The sequence below is a fragment of the Cetorhinus maximus genome, chromosome 13 (genome assembly GCF_964194155.1).
Source record: "Cetorhinus maximus chromosome 13, sCetMax3.hap1.1, whole genome shotgun sequence".
Classification (NCBI taxonomy): Eukaryota; Metazoa; Chordata; class Chondrichthyes; order Lamniformes; family Cetorhinidae; genus Cetorhinus; species Cetorhinus maximus.
The window spans coordinates 68,762,805-68,788,698 of NC_135891.1; the positions used below are offsets into that span (position 1 = coordinate 68,762,805).

The 25,894-nt window shown below is 44.1% G+C and overlaps 1 protein-coding gene across 3 annotated transcripts in view; it reads right to left on the bottom strand.

Moving 5' to 3' along the window:
- Positions 1-668: 668 nt before the first annotated feature.
- The window catches only part of tfap2c (transcription factor AP-2 gamma (activating enhancer binding protein 2 gamma)), an 84,328-nt gene continuing 59,102 nt past the window's right edge, over positions 669-25,894 (bottom strand). For all 3 annotated transcript variants that reach the window (XM_078555504.1, XM_078555503.1, XM_078555502.1), the window contains exons 5-7: positions 20,798-20,916; positions 19,536-19,677; positions 669-4,201 (exon numbers count right to left, since the gene is read on the bottom strand). In XM_078555504.1, the coding sequence (XP_078411630.1) occupies positions 3,910-4,201; positions 19,536-19,677; positions 20,798-20,916 (553 nt within the window). In that variant the 3' untranslated portion in view covers positions 669-3,909. The remainder of the gene's footprint in view (positions 4,202-19,535; positions 19,678-20,797; positions 20,917-25,894) is intronic.

Below are 25,894 nucleotides of genomic sequence, written 5' to 3' on the forward strand. Positions count from 1 at the left end.
GTATTGTCTTGCTGAATGGATCAAGTTGGGCTCTACAGCATCCCTCATTGCCAGCTTTCATGTGAGGCCATTGAGTTAGTGTCAGCAGGCTCCTCACACACAAAGACAAAGCCAATTGTGTTCTCATCAGGGCAAGTGTGGTGTGCCATTTTAACCCACACACAGCCCCCCAATGCCCAATGGAAAGTGAAGGGGTGGATGGGAAAATACTTGTCCATCAGGGGCTTACCACTCCAAACTTTAACCTGCTCTACTGAGCAGAAGGCAAGGGGATCTGGAACCAAAGAGGCTCAAATGGATAAACTTGCTGACTTTTCTTATGGAGCACTTTAAAGCTTAGGCCACTGTTGCTGCAGACACTCCCCTTTCCCAAAGGCAAGGCTCCATGAGACCTAATGTCAGCCGGAGGCCTCTAGGCCAGACAATTTTCTGGGCAGGAAGCCCAGGAGTTAAAAGAGCATGTGATTCAATTCTGGAGCAGCAGCTGAGTTTCCATCTCACCTCACTACCCATCTAAACACTGAACAGCTAATTCAACACAGGCCCAGTGATCCAACCTGGGCCCCCAAGGCCTGTGTAGCTGAGCTACCCAATCCCTAAAATCAAACTAATTCCCACCTTCACTTTATTGCTAAAGGACAAGCCAGGCAGCATGAACAAACAGTGCATTAAATTCAGAATAGCTTTTTTTTATTTTTTCTCAATTGACGTTATATTACAGGACAGAAAGACACTGAATCCACATCTTTTCAGGAGCTGTACTTAAACATCCATTTGCTTAAAATTCACAGACAGAAGAAATTTTTTAAAAATTCTCTCACTTCATTTACACAAAGTACCATATAACTCGCACCAAGAATAATTATTGCTTTTTCCAGAGAGTTGGGTGAGTGTTGAGGAAGAACACAGCTTTCAACTCACTGCCAGGCACTCTGCACCTCCAACACATTTAAATACCCTGTTTTATGTTTCTCATCATTATAACTGTGCAGGAATGAATAAGGAATTATATCCTAGTTTACCCATTAACAGGAAAATACTTCTCCAAAAAAATAAGAAAACGGGAAGACTAACCCCTATTTACAAGAAGTAAACACATTTTTTAAAAAGGATTTAAGGTTGCACCGTATTTACATTACCCATTAAATTACACATAAATAAATATGTACATTCAGAACACTGGTTCCCTTATTACCCTATTTACCCTGTAGAGGAAACTCTCCCGCTGTTTGAAGAAGAACAAGCTAGTTGCTGGCTGCCTGGCAACCATACACACCCAGCTTTTCAAGTAGATTTGTAACTGACCAAAGACCAGTCTCTGGACCTCAACAGGCCAATTGGCGGGGTCAAGGTCAGAGGGGAAAGGTGGAGTTGGTACGTGTGGCATTTCAGTGTAAATGTTGCAGGTCCGTCGCTGTCATGTTCAGTGCTGGTTTGACAACAGCTGACCTGTGACCCCATGTCATGATCGTGGGAGCTCCCTTGCCCTATAGAGTTAGACTGATCAGCCAACCTTTAAAAAAAAGTGATTATCACCTTGTCCCTGAAATTGGGTCAAAGAAAACTCGCAATGCAAATGGTTAAGATGCTCGTCTGACATTCCTTTGTTTGCTGTTCTCACTCGGAGGTGTTAATCTTTTTAAAATAAACTGTCATCATCTCCGCTGCAATAACTGAGAGGAATTTAAGACAAACCTGTTGAGCATTAATCCAGTGCCAGCCCCATTTCAAGGCTTCTTTCTGATCAGACCCTCTGTAGATCTCTGTCCACAGACACAAGGAGCAGAGGGGAATAGGCCAGAGGACAATGGATAACAGTCTCATCTCCACCTCCCCTGGGCTGTGTACAAGGGGCATCACTGAGTCACAGCACCTCATATGTCTCTGTGCTCTTAATTGTTTAGATGGGGTTAATAGTTTAATTTTAAAATTTAAGCAGCATATTAGAGGACATGCAATGAAAAATCACAAAAAAACACCATAAAATGGCAAGAAGCCCAGAAATCCCTGTTGTCATTAATGGACAGGTATACATTTAATAAATATGTTTGTATAACTTCCCTCAGTTGACTATTTTAACCAGCATCGGCAGTTTGTTTTAACAGATTAATGCCTAGTATGAACCTGTCAAACACAGGGCTTGTCTACAACTATTTTCATCAGTAATTTCTAGGCTCAAATATCTTAATTTTTTTCTCTAATTTCCTAGCCTGCTCTCACTTGTGGAGTAAGTGTAAATTAGAAAGACCAAACCCGCTTCATGCTCAAAGCAGCAGAGGTCAGTAACATGGGGTCATCATTCCAATACTCAACACCCAATCATGCCCACAGACTTAAGCATTTTGTACAGCTAGCCCAGGCAGAGCTTTCAAATCAAACACAGCTTCATTTAACTTTTAAAAAGATATTCAATTGAATTTGTTTCAAATGGAGCCTTCTCCTTAGCTAGCCAAAAGTGTCTTTAAGATGGGATGGAACTGACAAGAATGAACGCTTGTTTGTATCAACACTCAGTTGGAAACCCAGTTTGATAATAACGCAAGTCTAGAATGTAGTCAAGAGTTGACAGAACCTCATTAGGTTCCACTCTCCAACTCCCCATGATGGGCTGTACGTGCAGTTAAGTTGTGAAAAAAAACATGTTTTGAGTCCCTGAATAAAGCACAGCAGTAAATTCTCCACAGGGTTTGTTCAAGTTCAGTGGCCTTTGCATTATGTAGTGAGCAGAAGATGTAAGAAAGCATTGAAGACTAAAACCCTCCATTTGTACCTGCATGGGTCAGAAATTCAATTGACACTTTCACCAGGCTGGTCCTGGGTCCTGTCAAATATATAAGTCCGACCTGCTCAATCTGCATCATCTACTTCAGAGTCCACAGATGATCGCTAGGTCATTCGAGGTTAATGATGGTAATCAAGAGCATGAAACATATTGCCTCCTTTCCAGTGTGTTTTTACATCCAAGCTTCAGCCTAACTAAAGTATTCTAGGTAACATCTATAGTGCATTGGCATCTAAAACCCTGATCCAGCCTGAGATGGTGACCATACGACAAAGTGTAAATGTCGGTGCACTGGTTCCCGAGCTCAGCCAGGGCAAGAACAGGGGAGTGACTGATCAATGATACGCACTGCAAGGCCTAGGAATCACTTGAAGTCTTTCAACCTGTGGCAGACTAGCATTTCCATCTTCCTTGAGGTCTCAGTCATGTTGGTCAGCTGTGGGATATTTGGAGAATTGAGAATCCCTCTGCTACTCTTGTTATCTAGTGAGAGACAGCAAAGGTTTGCTATTGCAAATCAGCTATTCCAGCATGCACAGTCAACTGAAAGGGCTCTATTAATATCAAAGGGCCTGAAGTTTCACAAAGCCTGTGGTTTTATTTCTTCTCTTCCTTTGAAGAAATGCCCAGGCCCCTCTCACCAACTCAGAATGGCAATTTTGAAACCAAGAGCTCACCAACTGTTGGCACAGACCCTGGTGCCAATACTTTGTGCTTGTTCAGTGTGTTGGAGCCTTTCTTGGGTTGGAGAGTGGGTTTGTGGCCTTTGAGGAGCTGGTGAAAGTGATACTCTAGATACCATCAATACTGCAAAGGAGGCCAGGTTGTTTCATCAACTCTCACACTGGCAAATGTAAGTCCAGGATCTCATTGGAAACCCAATGATAAAACATTTAAACTTTGAAGGAGCTGCTTGTGTTTGATATTTGGTATATGAATGAAACAGTTGGTCATGGAATAGTGCAGGTTTGCAGTCTTGCATCTGATGATGCATAGGAGGTACGAGGCAGCACCTTACTGTCAGGTGCCATTTTGTTTCTCTGTTGTTGTTGGGTGTTGACCATGTTCAGGTTGTCCCAGATGCAAAGTGGGGGAGGGGTAAAGTCCGCCAGCTGGTGACCGAAAGCTCATTTCCTGTGTTTCTCATCTTTGTCTGCCGTTTTGTTGGGGTTATCCTGTGGGCTGTGGCCGCTGCCGGTTGTCATGTACATTTTGTCCAGGGCTTTCACCGCTTCATTCAGGTAGTTCTGCAGTGAGGTCATGGCAGCACAGATGGCCGGGCTCCCAAAGCCATGCGTGATGAGGCTGAAGTGGGTGAGGCAGCCCTGGATGCCAGGTTCCAGGATTGGGCCAGGGCGGGTGTTCCCCAAGGGAGACCGGTCCTGGGTCAGCATGTCAGTGAACTCTTTGAAGATTTGCCTGGAAAGGGAACAGAAAAAAAGATATTCACTCTTACAAGGCTGGGCAGAATATGGGAGGATGGTGGTGTAGTGGTAATGTCACTGGGCTAGTAATCCAGAGGCCTGGACTAAAGCTCTGAGAACATGGGTTCAAATCCCACCACGACAGCTGGTGGAGTTTAAATGCAATTAATAAAATCTGGAATTGAAAGCTAGTCTTAGACTGTGAAACTACCATTGATTGTTGTAAAAACCCATCAGGTTCACTAATCAGCCATCCTTACCCAGCCTACATATGGTACTGTCCTCTGAAATGGCCTAGCAAGGGCAATTAGGGATGGGCAACAAATGCCAGCGACATCCACATCCTGTGAAAGAAGAAATAAAAAAACAGGTTTCCTATGATAATTGCAATTATGTAGGCCCAGAGCCTCTGACTGGGGCGGGGGGAGTGGTGGTACCCCAGAAGATGTGCTGGGGGATCCCCCAGAAGGGCTGCACAGAAATTGCCTGTGAATTTTAAACTTCTGATGAACAATTACCCTGCACCAGGAACCACCCGATTTTCCGATTTAAATCGGAGACTTCAGCTGGTTCTGCCTCTCCTAGCAGAATAGTTACCCAGGAAAGGTTAGAAGGATTGAAACCACTTCTAACTCCAACATAATTATGGTACTGACAGCCCTTGACTCCCCAACTATCCCCTCACCTACCCCCCCAACCCCGACTATCCCTGAGAAACGTGCAGCTCCCGACCAGTGTAAGTAAAAAGGAGCAGAGTGGCAATCCAATGGTGATCGTCACTCAACAGAAGTTCTGGAATATACTGCATAGTAACAGTCGGTACCAGTGTTTAAGCTCCACATGAAACTCCTCCCACCTTATCAACATGTCCTTTCCCCCTTGTGCATTTACCCATCCCCATTGTTTTACCTCAACTATTCCTTGTGGTCGTTACAGATGTGGGAGGCCATATTGCCCATCTTGCTTAAGCCATTCAGAGACAGTATAAAGTACCCAGCCCCCACCCAGCCACTTGTTTCTTCAATGGTTCCATGGTTTTCATCTTCTCTGCTCTGTCTGGGAGTCCATTCCATAAGTTGATCCCAATGTGTGAAGAATATTCAAATGTCAATCCTAAATTTAATGTTAAATCACTCTCCCCGCCTAAGTCTGACAATTTAAATATTCAAGCTTAACTTTTTATCATCTTAATTACTCTATAAGATTATGGGGGAAAGATGTATTAACCTGTGCCCATTGGTTCAATGCAGGCTGCACACAAGCTTTGTGCCATCTGCTCATTTAAATGATTGCAGCGAGCAGTTGAACAGCTATGCGCATGAGTAGGGGATGCAAAATCATGGGAGATTAACACAAATTCAAGCCTGTACTATTTATGCCAGCCTACACCTCTTAAAGGGGAGGTGCAGTCTAGCTGGAGCAGGTGCTCAAATTCACTGCACAAGTGAATGAGCTGGAAAAGGGTGAGAGATGGCAGTGAGCTCCAAGGTTCTCTGACATAGCACTGGAGGCTATGATGCAGCAATGGACAGTAGTGAGCAATGGGGGCCAGACTACCCTCAAGCTAAATTCTGAGAAGGTTATGAGAGCAGGTAGCTGTGCAGGTCAATGCCAGCAGTCTAGCCCCAAGTGTTGGAAGAAGTTCAATGACCTCACATGACTGGTCAAAGTCAGTGAAATATCTCCAAATTCTATATCCTACCAACTGCACCATGAGCCTCATTCACTGCTCAGTGCACCACAATCCCACCTTTCACCTACCAACAATCCCCATCAATCACAATTCACCTCACCCTCACACACTTAGCACTGCTGCAAGCCTCACACTCACATCTCACAGCTTGCACACACTGCCAGCTATTCAACCACAACATCAGCTAAACAAAGTGTAGGTAGCACATTCAATGGCACACTCTGTCTTCCTTGTAGGGCAAGGTGGCACACAACCAAAGGTTGCATCAGCTAATGGGTGGATGCCAGGCATAGGTACCTGCCAACTATCTGACTCATAACTCAAGCACACGTGGAAAGCATGCATCTAATAAGAGGCATACTGCAACACAGAATATGAATGAGAAAACCATTGGGGTGTTTAAACAACACATCCACTGCCTGGAATGTTCTGGGGGAGCCCTGCAGTACTATCCAAAGCATGTGTCGCAATTTGTCATGGTCTTCTGTGTCTGGCATATCTCACCTTCATGAGGACACAGCCTTTGCCACCAGGTATATAGCAAGTAGTTGGTGAGGAGAAAAGGAAGAACCACATACCCTTTCTGGCCTGGTTGTCCACGATCAGCTAACGTGACTGTGGTGCCAGTAAATACAACCCCAATTCAAAATTCAACATCGATCCCACACTTTACCATCCATCTGTTAAGGGGGGCGGTAACTACAGCACCCAGAACTAAGAGAAAGTGGTGTGAGCTGGACCCTTGAAGTGAGAACCAAGGTCTTCACTGCTTGCCTGACCACTCCTTGTAGACTTCACCAACTTTAATTAGAATACAAACTCCCCCAAACACTTCTGCCAACTCAGAAACAACCAGAAGCAACCATAGGCAGCTAACCTGAAAGTAGTTGATAATCACTTTAAATAACATTATTGGAGGGTCCTCCTGCTGCTGAACTCATGTTAAGCTGTGCGAGGTTAAGAGGCAGCATCAGCTGGAGCACTGATGTCAAAAATGACACCACTGCAGTTAACTAAGTATTACACAACCAAAACAACAATTTATATTTATATAGCACCTTTAACACAAAACATCCCAAGGTGCTTCACAGGACCATTATAAAACATAATATGACATAAGGGGATATTAGGTCAGATAGCCAAATGCTTGGTCAAAGAGGTAGGTTCTAAGGAGTGTCTTAAAGGATGAAAGCAAGGTGTGGGGAGGAAATTCCAGAGCTTGGGGCCCAGGCAGTTGGACCGATGGCAGAGCAAATATAATTAGGGGTACACAAGAGACCAGAATTAAAGGAGTACAGATATCTTGGAGGGTTGTGGGACTGAAGGAGATTACAGAGATTGGGAGGGGTAAGACCATGGAGGGACTTGAAAACAACGATGGGAGTTTTTAAATCAAGGCATTGCTTTACCAGGAGCCAGTGTATGTCAGCGAGCACTGGAGCGATAAGGGAATGGGATTGCTGCAGGTTAGGACACAGGATTTGGATGACCTCAAGTTTACAGAGGGTACAATGTGGGGGACCAGCCAGAAGTGTGCTGGAATAGCCAAATCCAGAGGTAAAGGTGGCACAAATGAAAGTTTCAGCAGGTGTTGAGAGATGGGGTGAGGTCGAGAGATATTACAGAGGTGGAAATAGATGGACTTAATGATGGCTTACGAACATATGAACAAGGAGCAGGAGTAGGTTATTCAGCCCCTCAAGGCTGCTCCCACCATTTAATAAGATCATGGCTGACCTGATAGTAACCTGAAATCTGCATCTTGCCTACCCCTGATAACCATCACCCCCTTGCTTACCAAGAATCTGTCCATCACTGCATAAAAATATTCAAAGACTCTGCTTCCACTGCCTTTTCAGGAAGAGAGTTCCAAAGACTCACGACCCTCTGAGTGAAAAAATTTCACCTCATCTCTGTTTTAAATGGGTGACCCTATTTTTTTTAAAGTGATCCCCTAGTTCTAGATTTTTCCACATTCTCTCCACATCCACCCTGTCAAGGCCCCTCAAGCTCTTATATGTTTCAATCAAGTCGCCTCTTACTCTTTTAAACTCCAGCGGATACAACCCTAGCCTGTCCAGCCTTTCCTCATAAGACAACCCACCCATTCCAGCTATTAGTCTGGTAAGCTTCTCTGAACTGCTTCCAGCACATTTACATCCTTCCTTAAATAAGGTGATCAAATACTGTACACAGTACTCCAAATGTGATCTCACTAGTGCTCAGTATAACTGAAGCATAACCTCCCTACTTTTGCAATAGATGATAACATTCTATTAGCTTTCCTAATTACTTGCTGTACTTGCACACACAATATCAATCTACCTACTCTGAGTACTTCCTCCACAAGCTCCTCACACCCCATACAACATAATAGCTGGCACAGTCCGCACGGCACATACACTCCAATATTAGACACAGAACAGCACCAAAACTATGGGCACTATGGAGTCAAATTTTGCAGCTAATTCCTCTGATAGCCAGATTCGAGACTGAAATGTGTTCAGTGCCCCACAAACTAGAACAGGGCTTTCCACTTATGTGAAAGACAGCCAGCACTCAAACAACTCCAACATACAACTCAACGCTTATAAAGCATTGCAACTTTAGGAGATAGAGCACATAATCAAAAAACAAATGCACATGGTGTTACTGTTTAATTGTGAACTTGATTTCTCCTATTCATTCCCACTCCCTTCCCAAATAGCACGACTCACCCTTGGTTCTCTCCATGGCTACCAGCAGCCTCCACTGCCTCACCCAAGTAGCCAAGAACTTATGACAGTGAAAGTCAGTGGGTTGTTCCACCACAAAAGGCTTCATAACCAAGTATAAAATCTGTCTCCACCCAAGATCAATGTACTGAACAGTGAACAGGAGCAGAAACCCTGGCTGGCTTTTCTCTTTTGAAATTTGCTCTGCCTACCGTTTCAGGGGGTAAGTTTTGTACCTTCATTACCTGGGTGATGATCTGGCAGGGTTGATCACTAGCCTGTTGAAGACACACCCAGTTTTAATCTCACCAGGTGGAGGATCAATCCTGTCAGAACCCAGGTAGTGAATGTGAAATTCAGCCTCTTAGTATGGTCAGCAAACTCCTCTGGGTCTTTATTGAAATCATTGATCATTGAGTGAGTAGAAATTCCAGAGCAGACCCCTGTCAAACACCATTGTCTGCTTCCAACCACTCTGAAAAACTGCCCTCAACTCTTACGTTGTTTTTTCCCTTCTAACCAGTTGTCAGCCCTATCCCACAAAGCCTGATTTCCTTACCCCTTCATTTTTCCCAATAGATTCCTGTGTGATATCTTGTCAAACAATTTCTGAAAGTCCATGTAAACCACACCCACCATTTCAACCACCTTCTCAAAGAATTGCAACAATAAACAGCCTGGTACTATGCTCTTCACACTGGTGGTTTGAAGTGTTAAGCCATTCAAAGTTGAGTGCAATGGCTAACTCAGCACAGACCCATTCTAATACTCATAATTGTGAAAACACAATCACAGCCAGGTACTTCAGTGAGGAAGTAACACATCCTCCCATTCTTCTCCACTCCTCCTCTCGATGTCTGAGTGGAGATATGCACAATCAGGTTTGCTACCAGGAAGATCCCTTGTTTAGATAGTGTGCTGTGCTCAGCTCATGGATTTCAGCAGAGACAGAGATGAAAAACACACAGCCAGCAATATAACTTCCAGCCCAGTCTCATAGGTACCAGCCTGTGATGCAGTGCCTGAAGAATAACTCAAGCACATAAAGAACCATTGAAAGTCTCAGCATTTTTTTTGAACAGGCATTTGAAATGATGAACAGAGCACTGATTAGGGGTGGAAGGTCCAGAAAATTATATAGTCATTACACAGCCTATAATTCCCAAACTACACTGATGTCAGCCAAGGTTAGAAGTCTTGTGCACTCCGTAGGATATCCTGGTTTAAGCAATGAAACCCACAGCACTAAATTCCAGGGACCAATCACAGGAACATAGGAAATATGAGCAGAAGTAGGTTATTCGCCCTCTCGAGCCTGCTCCGCCATTCAACTAGATCATGGCTGATCTACCTCACTGCCATTTTCCCACACTATCCCCATATTGCTTGATGCCTTTAATAATTAGGAATCTATCACTCTCTGCCTTGAACATACTCAATGACTGAGCCTCCACAGCCCTCTGGGGCATAGAATTCCAAAGATTCACCAGCCTCAAGAGTGAAGAAATTCCTCCTCATCTCAGTCCTAAATTGCATCCCCCTAATTCTGAGACCGTGTCCACTGGTTCTAGACACCCCCCCAGCAAGGGGAAAAATCCTTCCTACATCTATCCTGTTGAGCCCTGTAAGAATATTGTATGCCTCGATGAGTTCACCGCTCATTCTTCTAATCTCTGGAGAAGTCCAATCTCCACAGCCTCTCCACATGGGACAAACCTGCCATCCCAGGAATCAGCCTGGTGAGCCTTCACTGCACTCCCTCTATGGCAAGTATATCCTTTCTTAGGTAAGGAAACCTGCTCCCAGGCCCACACCATCCAGCTGGTGTAGTCAACTACAATATCCCAACAGTCTTAAACATATCTTAATAATTGTCTCATCAGCCAGCTTCACAAGGATAAACCTAAACACTAACACAGCCATGTATTTCCACCTTCACAGACTAGGTGAAAACCTGGTGGAGCCCATTGTCTCCCTCTATAGAACCCATGTGATTTCTGTTCCATTCATTTCTATATATGGTGAGTGATGCTTCCCAGCAGATTACTGACCAGTAGGCAAAGATTACAAACTAGCCCATAGTGCTTTGAGTGCCAGCTTGGCTCAGTTGGTAGCACTCCCAGAGACCCCGAGTTCAAAACCCACTCCAATTCTTGGGCACCAGAGCTCCCATTCACAGCACTGAGGGTACACTGTGCTCTCAGAAGTGCTGCCTTTCATATGAGATGTTAAATGGAGGGTTCTGTCTCTCTGAACTGATGGAGGTTAATGATTCCACTGTGCTATTTGGAAAAACAGCCAGGAGTTCTCCCTGGTGTACTAGATACTGTTCCCCCTCTATGGCGCCCCACCAAGAACATACTACTTTGTTATTTCTCTTATTACTGTCTGTGGGAGCTTGCTGTGCACAAATTGACTATTGCAATTCCCGATATTGCACCAGTGACTACAATTCAAAGGCATTTCATTGACTTTTAAGTGCTTTGGGGTTTCCTACAGTTGCAAATGCAAGTCTTTCTTTTTGTTTATAAAACTAAAGCCCCAGACAAACAAAGCAGGGAGCCCCCACAATAATATTATAATGTCTTTAATGCCGGAAAATAGCCCAAAGTTCTTCAGAATTACAAGGAAAGGAACAGAGACTGTGTCAAAGAAAAAGACATTAGGAGACATTAAACCTGGAGCTCCATCAACATCCTGGGGTTACCATTAACCAGAAACTGAACTGGACGAGTCATATAAATACTGTGGTTACAAGAGCAGGTCAAAGACTGGGTATCCTGCAGCGAGTAACTCAACTCCTGACTCCCTAAAGCCTGTCCACCACCTACAAGGCACATGTCGAGAGTGTGATGGAATATTCCCCACTTGTCTGGATGAGTTCAGCTCCAACAATGCTCAAGAAGCTCAACACCATCCAGGACAAAGCAGCCCAGTGGCAGCAGTGTTTACCATCCACAAGATGCACTGCAGGAATTCACCAAGGCTCCTTGCAAGCCCTCTACCACCTAAAAGGACAAGGGGAGCAGGTGCATGGGAACACCACCACCTGGAAGTTTCCCTCCAAGCCACTCGCCATCCTGACTTGGAAATATATCGCCATTCCTCATTGTCACTGGGACAAATCCTGGAACTCTCTCCCTAACAGCACTGTGGTTGTACCTACACCACATGGACTGCATCAGTTCAAGAAGGCAGCTCACCAACACCTCCTCAAGGGCAATTAGGGATGGGCAATAAGTGTTCGTCATGCCAGCAACACTCACATTCCAGGAAAGAATTTTAAATCGGAATCAGGGGGTCATAGTGTCCAGAAAAGCCTTTCACAATAAATGATCAACAATAGGCTAAGATCATGCTGTGCAATAATGGATGTACCAGCATGTTTGGATGCAATTCCTTGGCCCACGATTTTAACAAGGATGGCAATCTACTCATTCTAAATGCTTTGGAGCATTGTTAAATGTTAAATTAGCAACCAAGCTAACTGATATGAACAGATTAGTGTGTTTCCTTATATTCATTTATGGGATCTGGACATTGCTGGCAAGGTCAGCATTTATTACCCATCCCTAAACACCCTAATGGTACAATTGTGTGTCCTGCTAGACCATTCCAGGAGGTAGTATGGGTCACAGCTAGTGGGTAAGAACAGCAGATTTCCTTTCCATAGGTTTTTATGACAATCCACTAGTTTCACAATCACCACTGTTGAGACTAGCTTTTTATTCCAGAATTACTTAATTAACTGAATTTAAATTTTCCCAGCTGCCATGGTGGGATTTGAACACTTGTCTCTGGATCACTACTCCAGTAACAATAACCACAATGCTACCGTAGACGACATTATAAACTGATATCAATAAAGGCACAGCTCCAGGCCTTAACCTCCATTAACACTTGCATACAAGGATATGAGGTTCACTGCTGCTGATCTCGCACTCATGGTTAACACATCCCTCTCAGTATTCCCTTGTTGAACTCCACTGTTAAGAGAGCACAGAGAGGCAGCAAGTACACAGGACAGAACAGCATCAATCAGAATGTCAAGCCTGGAAAGTTGCCAGTACGTACTCACCGGACACTGTCCACCTCTCTGGAACTGCTCAAAATGAACTTAATGAAATATCAACTGAAAAAAAGAACCTGTTGTCTAGACTGATTTGTCTCTGCCCATTTGCACTAGCTATGCCCCACATGGTTTGAAGGAATGTATGTTCTCTTTGACCAAAAGAATGTTCTTCAAAAGTAGTCAGAGAATGGGGGAAGTTCTGCTTGGTGATATCACTGGCCAGTTGGTGGACGCAGTGTGCAGGAATTAAACCAACCATCCAAAGCCAATGAAAGCAGGTTTGATGAGAACATCGAATTGACAAACAAGGCTTTGCTAAGGGGATTGGCACAGACACAGAGCAACAGGCTCAACAAGTTCTTTTTGGAAGAGCTGCAGAGCCAGGACTGTACAGCAGGGTAAATTTGGTGAATCTGTCTCATTTTAATGCTGTTACGTTTGTAAGGAAGAATCCTTTTCTATTGCTGGAATTTTGACACCCTCAGGCACACTCTCACTGGGCTTTCTTTCCTGCTTGCTGAATCAGGTCAGTGCTCTCCTTAATAAACACCCCGTCACCGTCTGTTTCTGTGGGAACATCCCCAGCTGCAGACACATTTCACTAAAAGGACAGCATCTCTGCCGAGTTTTGGAGCCATCTGTCAGAAACTAGCCGACAACTCTGTTCCATAGCAAAATCTCAACGCACCTCATCACTTACTGTTTGATGGATCAGTTTGATTTTGTGCCATCTCTGTGGAATGGGGGGAATCAGCACCCATCTCTCCCCACTTTCCACTGAAATCAATAGTAACAAAAATAGGGAAAGATGTAAAACAGTCTACCATTCACTGTCACTGTCTCACACAACTACACAAAGTCATGATTACCCCCACTTAGACCAATCCATATAGTCCAAGTGTAGAGAGTCTTTGATAGAATTGCTACTAGATTAGTTCCTGTGCTCTGCATTTCAAACACGTACAGTCACGGGCATGCACACACGAGTAAGTACATAGACACACACGGTACAACTGCAAGCAGCACACACACGAGCGTGTATGCTCACAGGAGCCAACACACATGTGTACACAGACACAAATGAATACCTGAATACATGTACATGTGCACAGGCGAGTACACGCAGCCACTGGCAGCACAGACAGATTCCAAACAATACAAAAGGTCACAACTGCAAGAAGATGATTTTATACAATTGGATTACAAAACCAATTTAGGAGCCAGGAATAATTTTAATTTGTAAAAGATGTTGCCAGTAATGCTGCTGTAATCAGGCCTGTGCACGCACAAGATCAAACGGCAAAACTGCACAGGCAGCCGGAGCAAAGGAAGACATAGGTTTCAGCCCACTTGGCTTAAAACCAAGTCAAAGATGGCCATTAGGATGAAATCTATGCCCACTTTATAGAGCTGACCTTCCACTATTTACCCATACAGTTTGGAATGTACTTCACACATCAGTGGAAGTGGCTGCCGCCCAGCAGCCAGCTTTAAATCTCTTGTCTGCACATTGACTGATTCTCTAACATTCATCCTGGTCCAACTACAGAGAGCAGGCTCAGGCCACAGGAGAGATTTCAGACAGAGGATATAAAAAGAATTAGGCTGTTGAAGATAAGCTACCTAACCCAGCCCTAACTGCAGTCAAATAAAGAATTTGCATTCACAACCTGAGGATGTTCCAAAACACTTTGCAGCCAATGAAGTGTTTTTGAAGTAAAGACACTGTTGTGATGTAGGGGACTCAGCAGCCAATTTAGCAACCAGCTCCCCCAAACAGCAACAAGATAAATGACCAGATATTGACCCAAATCTTCAGTTCTCTGGATTGTTGGCGACTGGACGTACGATGGAAGATGCACATCAGGGTCCTGAGGAAGTTCTGACAGGTGGACCCACATGGGAATTGCCCAGGAGGTTTAAACTTCCAATGGGCTGGTTCCCTGCTCCCCGGAACCCTGCGTGAATGTCTCCAACTCTGAGTGAGAGTCAGAGACTTCAGACAGTTCCACGGTACTTACCTGAATGGCTACACCAGAAATGTTGGACAGTTTAAAACCGGGGTGACTCCACCACCTGACTACCCTGCTGACCACTCCCCACCTGACCTGACTGCTCCCACTTGACCCAGCTAACCACCCGACTACTCCCTGAAGACTGGACTACCACACCCGACCACCCAACTGCCACCCCAGCCGCCCCCATCCAACCTGACCACCCCACGACCACCTGACTACCCACCCATTGACCTGCTATGCACGCACCCACCTATCCTTCTACCCACTCACCCACCCACTCATCCATTCACTAACTCGCACTCAAAGACAGAACATTTGGACTTAACTGAATACAGCAGCTGGTGCCATAAAAAGCGGCGTGTCTGTCTACCTCTGACTCTACTGGGATCCAATGATGTTCCCTGGAGAAGCTGCGCTGCCCATTTCTGCTGCAGCTGGGATCAGAAGATCCCGGAAGAAATGGGTAGCAGTGTCTGGTCAGGAAATCCTTTGCGGGCAGCAATGGGCACTGACCGGAAGTTTCAGGTGGTTTTTGAGGGATATTGGCAGGACATGATGAGAAAGCCCCAGCTACGGAATTTTTTACATCCAATTAAGAGGGTTTAACATTTCATCTGAAAGACAACACCTCTGGTGGTACAGCTCTCCCTCAATAGTTCAGTGTGAGTGTTAGCTGGTACTGCCACCTATCCTCTAACAATTTTACCTGTGGCAGGAGAGGCATTGGGCACCCTGCCTCCTATCAATGAGTCAATTGAGCCCCTTAAGCAGCCAACTAATGGCACCCCCATCCAAACCCAAACCTCCTCACCAGGAACTTCTAGGCTGGCCCTGGCAATAGCACCTCTGCCAACATACCTTTCACTGGTGGTTCCAGCTCCTTGGCATTTGTTTTTCTTTATTCTTTGGCGTAACTGCAAGGCCTGCATTTATTGCCCATTCCCAATAGATTGCTAAGCCATTTAAGAGGGCAGTTAGGAGTCAACCACATTGCTGTGGATCTGGAGTCACATGTAGTCCAGACCGGGTAAGGCGGCTAGCTAACGGAGATTAGTGTACCAGATAAATTTTTACAACAATCAATGATAGTTGTCCTAGCTTTATCTTCCAGATTTATTAATTGAATTCAAATGATGGGAGTTAAACCCATGTCCCTAGAGCATTCACCTACGCCTCTGGATTACTAATCCAGCGACATTACCACTACGCCACCATCTCCCCAAAGGGGGCTGTTATAGTTCTAGCAGTGGCCACCGCTCCTGGGTGGCACTGCTGAGACCAGCGAGCTGCCAGCCATTTGACTGACCAGCAGCTCTTTGACGCAAGACTTCCTGTCCAGGTGAGGGCTGAAATCCTGCCTTAAACTAATTAACACCCCTGTGAGCATTGAATCCCTTTGGAGGCAACCCACAGAAATAGGGGCAGGCTCACCCCTGATGTTTTTGTCTGGCAGGCAGCAGGGCGAGGGGTGGTTTGGGGGATCTGACACCGTGTTAAATCCAGCCATATGTGTTCAAGTGTCTGAAATGGGGTTTGACCCAAGATCTCCTGACTAAGCCCAGGCTGAAAGCCAGTGTTTAACATTTCAGCACCAACTGCCATCTCATCAGATGTAAAGATTCTAACATGATGGGCTATGATTCCTATTACACCACCAACACCAAGCCTTGTGACAATGATGCTTTTTACATTTTATCATTTGAGAGAAACGGTCATCTGGGTTTCACTACAGACACAGAATCCCTTTCCTTCCCCTGCACCACACCTCAAAACTGGATTTTCTTTTTTTAAGTAATGGCTCCTCACCCCAAAACCTTAAACAATAAATGTGATGCTTTCCATTGGCTCAATGGTGAACCATCAAACTGAACGTACAAGGACCCCCCACCAACTACAACCACCACCCCTCCACCCAAATTCAATCCCTAATCTAGTTTTTGGAACATAGGTACATAGGAGCATAGGTACATAGGAATGGGAGTAGGCCATTTGACCTATTGAGCCTGCTCCACCATTCAATTAGATCATGGATGATCATCTGCCTCAAAACCACTTTCCCACGCTATCTCCATATTCCTTGATGTCATTACTCTCCAGAAATCTATTGATTTTCTATTTTGAACATGCTCAATGATTGAGCTTCCACAGCCCTCTGGGGTACAGAAGTCTAAAGATTCACCACCCTCTGAGTGAAGAAATTCCTCCTCATCTCAGTATAAAATTGCTTACCCCTTATCCTCAGATTATGCCCCCTGGTTTTAGACTCACCAGCCAGGGGAAACATTTTATCTACATCCACCCTATCACACCCTGTAGGAATTTTGTAAGTTTCACTGAAGTCAGCCCTCATTCTTCAAAACTCTAGGGAATACAGATCCAGTCTTCTCAATCTTTCCTTATATGACAATCCCTCCATCCCAGGGATTAGTCTGGTGAACATCCGTTGCACTCCCTTTATAGCAAATATATCCTTCCTTACATAAGGGGACGAAAACTGTACACAAACTCCATGTGCGGTCTCACCAAGGCTCTGTATACCTGCAGCAAGACATCTTTACTCCTGTACTCAAATCCCTTTGTGATGAAGGCCAACATACCATTTGCTTTCCTGATTGCTTGCTGCACCTGCATGCTAGTTTCTAGTGACTTATGAACAAGGACACCCAGGTCCCTTTGAACATCAACACTTCCCAACCTCTCACTGTTTAAGAAATATTCTGCCTTTCTGTTTTTTCCACCAAAGTGAATATCTTCACACCTATTCATATTATATTCCATCTGCCATGTTCTTGCCATTCACTTAGCCTGTCCAAGTCCCCTTGAAGCCTCCTTGCATTCTCCTCACAACCTACATTCTCACCCAGTTTGGTGTCATTAGCCAATTTAGAAATATTACAATTGGTTCCCACATCCAAATCATTTATATAGATTGTGGAATATAATGTGAATAAGTATGAAGTTATTCACTTTGGCAGAAAAAACTGAAAAGCACTGCTGGGAAGTGGATGCTAGACGAGGGCAGAAGCATGTTCATACCTGTGGTGAGGTTGAGATAGATGTTAATGCAAGTGCTATGAACTATACTACTGATTGTAGGAATGCAGGCGCATGTCCATCATTTTCAGCTCCATTCCTGTTACTGGCGCCAGTTTTGCTGATTTTAGGCTCCCTGAAGATACTCCACCATCCACCATGGCGCACCTACCTTTCATGTTGTGCCTTCAGAGACCCAGATCAGTTACCAGCACTGACTGCCTGAAGAGAAGCTGAAAAAGCTGAATGTCCATGCAAAAGACATGTATGGAAGGTCGTCAGACTGAGAGTGCGAGGGAACTGAATGAAGGGATAGATTACATTGTACTTGTGCCTCTTTCTACCAATTTGAATTTAGGGAGCCCACTGCTCAATGGATGAAGTTGTGTATCACTGGGCATGACACTGAGATTTACAGATACTCCCCTAAAAGTCCATTGTGACCTCTGTTCGTGAGCAATGCCAGAAAGAATGCTGTTTCAGAGAATAACATTTTGGGATACAGCACATGAGTAATTTGGGTCATGACATGTGGTTCCCAAAGTTTCTCCCCTCATCCCTGGGCCTGTTGTAGACAAACTGAGGGAGATTATTGCTATAATTACACACCATCCTGACTTGGAAATATATCGCCGCTCCTTCACTGTCGCTGGGTCAAAATCCTGGAACTCACTCCCTAACAGCACTGTGGGTGTACCTACACCATATGGACTGCAGTGGTTCAAGAAGGCAGCTCATCACCACCTTCTCAAGGGTAATTAGGGATGGGCAGTAAATGCTGGCCCAGCCAGCGAAGCCCACATCCCATGAGTGATTTTTTAAAAAAATTAGTCAACAATGCCATTATCACTTTATCATGCGACTATCAGAATGGTCGAAAAACTAAATGGACCTCAACCTTTATCTAACAATTCCTATGTTCCTTCACTTGATGTCCATCACAGGTATGGTATTAGTTTTCAGCTGCATAAACATAGAATCATACAGCACAGGAGGCCACTCAGCCTATCATGTCAGAGCTTTGAAAGAGCTTTCTAATAAGCCCCATTCCCTTGCTTTTACCACATGTTTCTGCAAATTTTTTCTTTATAGGTGTAAATCTATTCCACACTTAATAGCTTAATTTTCAGGCATTGTATTGCAGATCATAACAACTCGCTGTGTAAAAACAAATTATCTTCATCTTTCCTCTGATTTGTTTAGACAACTATCCTATATCTGTCTCCTTCCTTTGCCAACTCCCCTGCCAGTGCTAACAGTTGCTCCATCAAAAGCATTTATAACCAGTGTTTATAAAGATTTAGCATAACATCCTTGCTTTTGTACTCCATGCCTGTTTATAAAGCCTGCGCCTTCAAAGTAGTCAAGGAGTGTTCAAATTGTTGATGACGACAATCTCTGTTAGTCGTTTGATCGTTTTTTAGTCAACAAAAGAGATATGCTTTCGAAGCTTTTTGTCTTGCACTTATCAGGACAGTTCACAAGAAAATAACAACAATAAAGGGAACAACAATTTATACTGCATGAGAAGAGAGTGCTGACTGGTTGGCAAGTGGACTCTGATTGGTAGAAGTGTTGCCATGGGGAATGCAATATAATTTGATGTTCCTGTTACTGTTGGTAATTTCTTGATGAGTGCAGGTGAAAGGCTTTGATAGCTTGTCTCTTTTTTCAGCAATACACAATCTCTGTTCTTTCATTTTTCTCTCTCCTCCTCTATAGCCCACTTTTCTCACCTTCTGCCTTGACAAGACCCCCAGGCCACCTCATTAGCAATCCTAACAGGAGGTGTAACTTACTTTGCTGCGAGCAACATGTTCTTTCGGCTGCTGATCTCACTGCGGTCTATATGTTGTCGAGTCAGGTACTCTGCGGCTGCTTTTGCAGGGAATTCCGTCTCGCACACATAACCAAAATCACGGGCTAGATGCACAGCTTCACCTAAAGGTAAGGTATGGTTCTGATTTAGTAACTCAAAGCTGGTAGCATAATCACCCACCCGATGGAGCTTAATGGATAGTAGCGGAATGACAAACACAGGGGAGCTTCTGCATACCTATTAAATATGACTCACATTCCATTCTGGGGCTGAAGAGGGCTTTTGACTTGGTAGTATTCCCCTTCAGAGTCAACCCTCACTACAGACAGTCCAACAACTGGAGACAGCCACTCTCACTCAGGACTCTGGGTTGATATCCAGCAGGATACTTTTGTCTGGAGGCTTTGGGCATGTGTGAGCTCAGAAAACCCTCCTATACAAAACTCAACATCCGGCTGATTGGCATAAAGATAGTTACAGCCTTGGAAAGGGTTCACATTATGGCCTGTCAGCCTGTGAATCCTTCCATTTGCATATTGTTCTCTAAGGGAAGAGTGTGAACATACATACCGGACATGTATGGGAGGAGATTATAAATGGGTGGGGTAGAGTCCATGGTACGGGATATATATACAAGGAGCAGGTTTCATGAGTTTTTCATGTCATATTTTCTTAAAATTATGATCATGTCATATTCAGATGGACGAGTACATAATTGTTTATTTTTGGTTTCATAACCCATGTAGTATTGGTTATAATATCCCAGTTGTTTCTAAGCCTGCTTGGATCTACAATGGGGGTTTCTTGGATGGGGAATGTCATGGGGCAATATGCATTAGTTTTAGCATCCCATGTTTATTCTGAACTAGAGGAGGGAAGAGCAGGTAAATTTTAATTATTTAATGTCCTTGTTTGACTGGTGAATCTTTGGCAGTATCGGTTTCAGGTATTTTAAGCAATTTGGGTTTGAGGTGGGGAGGGCATTTTCCTCAACACACTCTGTGTAACACCATCATAAACCCCTTATATAATAAATTCCTGGGATTGTCCTCGGTCTGCCACACAGTCACTGGAACTTCAATGCAAATCCTAGCTAAACTGAGTAAACATGATTTCCATCAATAAGATGATGTCTGATATGGAACAAGCCTGAGGAATGCCCAGTAAATGTGTTCACTGCACGTCTCAACAGTTATCCTGGACTTTTCAGTCCAATTCGGGTAAAATGGAAAATGGTTGTACCTTCAACTAGAGAGGTCAGCAGGGTCACGTTGGCAGCTTTCCGTCTCCCGGCAGGAAGGTTTAACCCTATTTTGTCGAGCCTCTCACGTAACGACCTTCCTCCATTTTTTGACTTTGCCCTGGAGGTAAAACAATTGGAAAGTTTACTTTTAAAGTACAAAACTGTGTGGTGCAACACAAGACAAAGGCAATTAAGAGACAAGCTTAGATTCCTCTATCTCAGCACTATTCCAATATGTGTGCAGCAGGGTGGGGCTTTCGCCTGCCTGACTTCGCCATCACCAACCCGGGTCATGCTCACTTCACAGAATCTTTATGGTGCAGAAGGAGGCCATTCAGCCCATCGAGTCTGCACTGGCTCTCTGAAAGAGTGTTCTACCTAGTCCCACTCCCCTGCCTTATCCCTGTAATCTTGCACATTCTCTCTTTTCAGGTAGCAAACCAATTCCTTTTTGAATACCTCAATCGAACCTGTCTCCACCACTCTTTCAGGAAGTTCGTTCCAGACTCCGACCACCCTTTAGAAGAAAAAAATTTCCTCACATCACATTTACTTTTCTTGCCAATTATTTTGAATCTGTGCCCTCTAGTTCTTAATGTTCTCTTGAGTGGGAAAAGTTTCTCATTATTTACCCTGTCCATACCACTCAGGATCTTGAATACATCTATCAAGTCTCTTCTCAACCTTCTTTTCTCCAAGGAAAACAGACCCAACCTCTCCAATTTATCCTCATAGCTACAGTTGTTTATTCGTGGAATCATTCTTGTGAATCTTCTCTGTATTCTGTCCAGTGCCTTCATATCCTTCCTCAAGTATTGTGCCCAGAACTAGATGCAGTACTCCAGGTGAACCCTAACTAGTGTCTTACACAAGTTTAACAATCCACCAATATGTCTATGTCCTTTTGAAGTTCAAGACTATCCTCATCACAGTTGACAGCACTTCCCACTCCCATCCGCAATCCGCAAATATCATCCGCAAATTTTGAAATTATGCCCTGCACACCACAGTCTAGGTCATTAATATATATCAGGAAGAGCAAGGGTCCCAACACTGACCTCTGGACTTTCACAGAAACATTGGCCAAACTTTTGTAGCAGTTTAAGGGGAAGCCTGGTTTACTTCAGATAAAGAGGCAAATTCTACTAATATAACCCAGCCAATCTATTGACTCTCATTCGATTGATTTTTTAAAAATATCTTTTTATTCTCCCTTTGGAGAATTGTGAGAGGTAGTGGAAGGATTTGCAAGCTGCCTAATAGTCTACAGTGTGGAGGCTCCTTCCATGGCCAACACCAATTTCAAACCAGCCGATGGGCTGGAGTGGGGCGTATTCATGGGCTCCCACAACCCATTCAAAGAGGGCATCATTCACACCAACCAGATGAGCTTTCAACTTTTCATCTAGAATTCAGGGTCACAGCGGTCAGTACAAGGCAGAGCAACATAATTATTCAGCAAAAGGTTCAACATTTCAATTACTTTGACTGAAAATTCACATAGCGTAAGTTTAGTCATGTCAACTAGATTGAGCGAGATTGATCCAGGACCAAGGCAGCATGGTGACCAAAGCTGGGAACTGAATGTTCAAGGGTATTTGACATTTAGGAAGGATTGGTGAAAACAAAAAGGAGGTGTGTAGCGCTGTTTAATAAAGGATGAGATCAGTACATTAGTGAGAGAGGGCCTTAGGTCCAAAGATCAAGGTGTAGAATTAATAATTTGGGTGGAGCTAAGAAACAGCAAGGTCAGGATCTTTAGGTCGGCAAGCGGTGGAGGGGGGGGGGGGGGGGGGTGCCGCTCGCCGATGTGTAAAATGACGTCGGGCAGAACTCCCAACTTCACCCCGCATCATTTCAGTTTTCATGTAGGTGGGGGCACAGCCGAATCAGCTGTAGGCCTGCCGACCTGTCATTGGCCTATTGAGGCCTTTGACAAAGTCATTAGCCTCATTAATGGACCTGCCCTTTCAACCTTAGGGTTGGCGGGCAGGCCGGGAGCCCTGGCGGACTTCAGAAAAAGCATGAAACCTCATCCATGGGCGGGATGAGGTTTCATGAGGGTTTTTAAAAATTTAATAAATGTTTGATTTAAAGTGATGGACATGTCCCAACTCACGTGACAATGTCACATGAGGGGATATGTCAGGGAAATTTTGTTTTTGTACCTTTACCATTTTGACATTTGGAGCTAATCTCCTTGAGGCAGCACTTAGTCTCAGGGAGGTGAGTGTGCTCTTGCGCGCATGCATGAAAGACCACACTCTCAGCTGAGGGATTCCCCCACCCGCACAGAAAGTGCATAGCACTTCCTGAGGGGCCAATTTGTAAAATGACAGCGTGCCCCCGATTGGAGGCCCGCCTGCCCGTGCCCACTTCTGCACTTCCCCCCCAACGGGGGAAAAATTCTTCCCCAAGGAACAACAAACATTGGTAGGAGTTGTTCATAGGCCACCAAACTGTAGTGGTGATGTAGGGCATGGTATAAATCAGGAAATTAGAGGTGTATGTAACAAGGGTAATACAGTCATCATGGGGGACTTCAATCTACATTTAGACAGGCTAAGCCTAATTAGCACTAATGCTGTGGAGGACAAATTCCTGGGATGTATATGAGATGGTTTTCTAGAACAGAATGTTGAGCAAACAGCAAGACAATGAGCTATTTTTGATCTAGTATTGTGCATTGAGAAAGGGCTAATTAATAATCTCCATGTAAAGGAGAAGAGTGACCATAATATGATGGAACTTTACAATAAGTTTGGAAGTAACATAGTTCAATCCAAAACTAGGGTCTTAAATCTAAACAAAGGAAACTATAAAGTTGTAAGGGGCAAATTGACTGTGGTAGATTGGTAAACTTCATTAAAAGGTATGACAATAAACTGGCAATGGCAAGCATTTAAAGAATTAATACATGGTTTACAACAAATATACATACATTTGAGGCACAAAAACCCAACAGGAAAAGTGATCCAACTGTGGCTAACAAGAGAAGTTAAATATTGTATTAGATCAAATGAAGAGGCTTATAAAGTCACCAAGGATAGTAGTAAGCCTGAGGATTGGGAGCATTTTAGAATTCAGCAAAGGAGGACCAAAAAACTGATAAAGAAAATCTTTCAAAATTCTATAGATTCTGGAACGGTACCGACAGATTGGTAGGTAGCAAGTATAACCCCACTGTTTAAGAAAGGAGGGAGAGAGTAAATGGGGAACTACAGACCTGCTAGTTTGATGTCAGTAGTCAGGGAAATACTAGGGTCTTTTATAAAGGATGTGATAACTGGACACTTAGAAAATAATGGTATGATTGGGCAAAGCCAACAAGGATTTGTGAAAGGAAAATCATGTTTGACAAACCTGTTGTTTTTTTTGAGGATGTAACTAGCAGGATAGATAAGGGAGAACCAGTGGATATGGTATATTTCAATTTTCAAAGGCTTTCAATAAAGTCCCACATAAGAGGTTAGTAAGCAAAATGAGGGCATATGGGATAGGGAGTAATATGCTGGCATGGATTGAGAATTGGTTAACAGACAGAAAACAGAGAGTAGGAATAACAAGTCATTCTCAGGATGGCAGGTTGTGACTTGTGGGGTACCACTAGGATCAGTGCTGGGGCCACAGCTGTTCACAATCTATATCAATGATTTGGGTGTGGAGGCCAATTGTAATATTGCCAGGTTTGCTGATGACACCAAACTAGATGGGAATGTGAGTTGAGAGGAGGATGCAAAGAAGCTTCAATCAGATTTAGACAGGGTAAGTAAGTGGAAAAATGCAGTAGGAAAAACAGAAATGCAGAGTATTTCTTTAAAGGAGAGAGATTGGGAAGTGTTTATGTCCAAAGGGACCTGGGTGTCCTTGTTCATAAGTCACTGAAAGCTGACATGAAGGTGCATCAAGAAATTAGGCAGGAAAATGGTATGTTCGCCTTTATTGCAAGGGGATTTGAGTACAGGGGTAAAGAAATCTTGCTGCAATTAATTGTATAGAGCCTTGGTGAGACCTCACCTAGAGTGTTGTGTACAGTTTTGGTCCCCTTACCTAAGGGAAAATATACTTGTCATAGAGGGAGTGCAGCAAATGTTCACTAGACCGATTCCTGGGATGGTAGAACTGTCCTATGAGGAGAGGTTGAGGAGACTGGGGCTGTATTCTCTAGATTTTAGAAGAATGAGGGGTGATATCATTGAAACATACAAAATTCTTACAGGACTCTACAGGGTAGGTGTAGGGAGGATGTTTGCCCTGGATGGAGAGTATGGAGCCAGAGGACATAGTCTCAGAATAAGAGGGTGAATCTTTGAAAATCTCTATCCCAGCCAGCTGTGGAGTCATTGAGTATATTCAAGACAGAATTGATAGATTGTGATATTAAAGACATCAAGGGATATGGGGATAGCATGGGAAAATGGCATTGAGGTAGAAGATCAACCATGATCTAACTGAATGGCAGACAGACTCGAGGGGCCAAATGGCCTATTCCTGTTCCTATTCCCCATGTTCCTATGTTCCCAGTGGCTCAATAGAAAAGGTGGCACATTGTGCAGTGTTTTACTACACAGGCCTAGGAAGATCCTTTGTGTCATTGATTGCGAAAATGAATATTAGGGCCTTGTTTCTATAGATAGGAAATTCAGCCTGGGTTCCTATTCATACAACTCTACAGCACAGAAACAGGCCCATTTAGCCTAATTGCTCAATGCACTGTATGTGGCTCCTCCCACCTAATCCATCGAACCCGATCACCATAACCTAGTTTACTCGCTCTTATGTACTTATCTAGCTTCTCCTTAGATGTTCTAAACTAATCATCTTAACCACTCCATTTGGTAGTAAGTTCCACATTCTCACCATTCTAATTCAATGACCTAGATCTTCCCTTTAGCGGTGATGCTGGGGCAATGGCTGCAGACTGTCAAAGATCGCTGCACCCTTACCCTTCTGTGTCTTTCCAGCCAGGACCTCCAATCCTGGATGCAGCAGTGATGCTTCAGCGCAGCCATCCCCAGGGAGGAATAGCAAAGACGGGCAGCACAAATAATACATCCCTTTTTACATAAGATCCTGTATTCAGCCAAGCGTTTAAA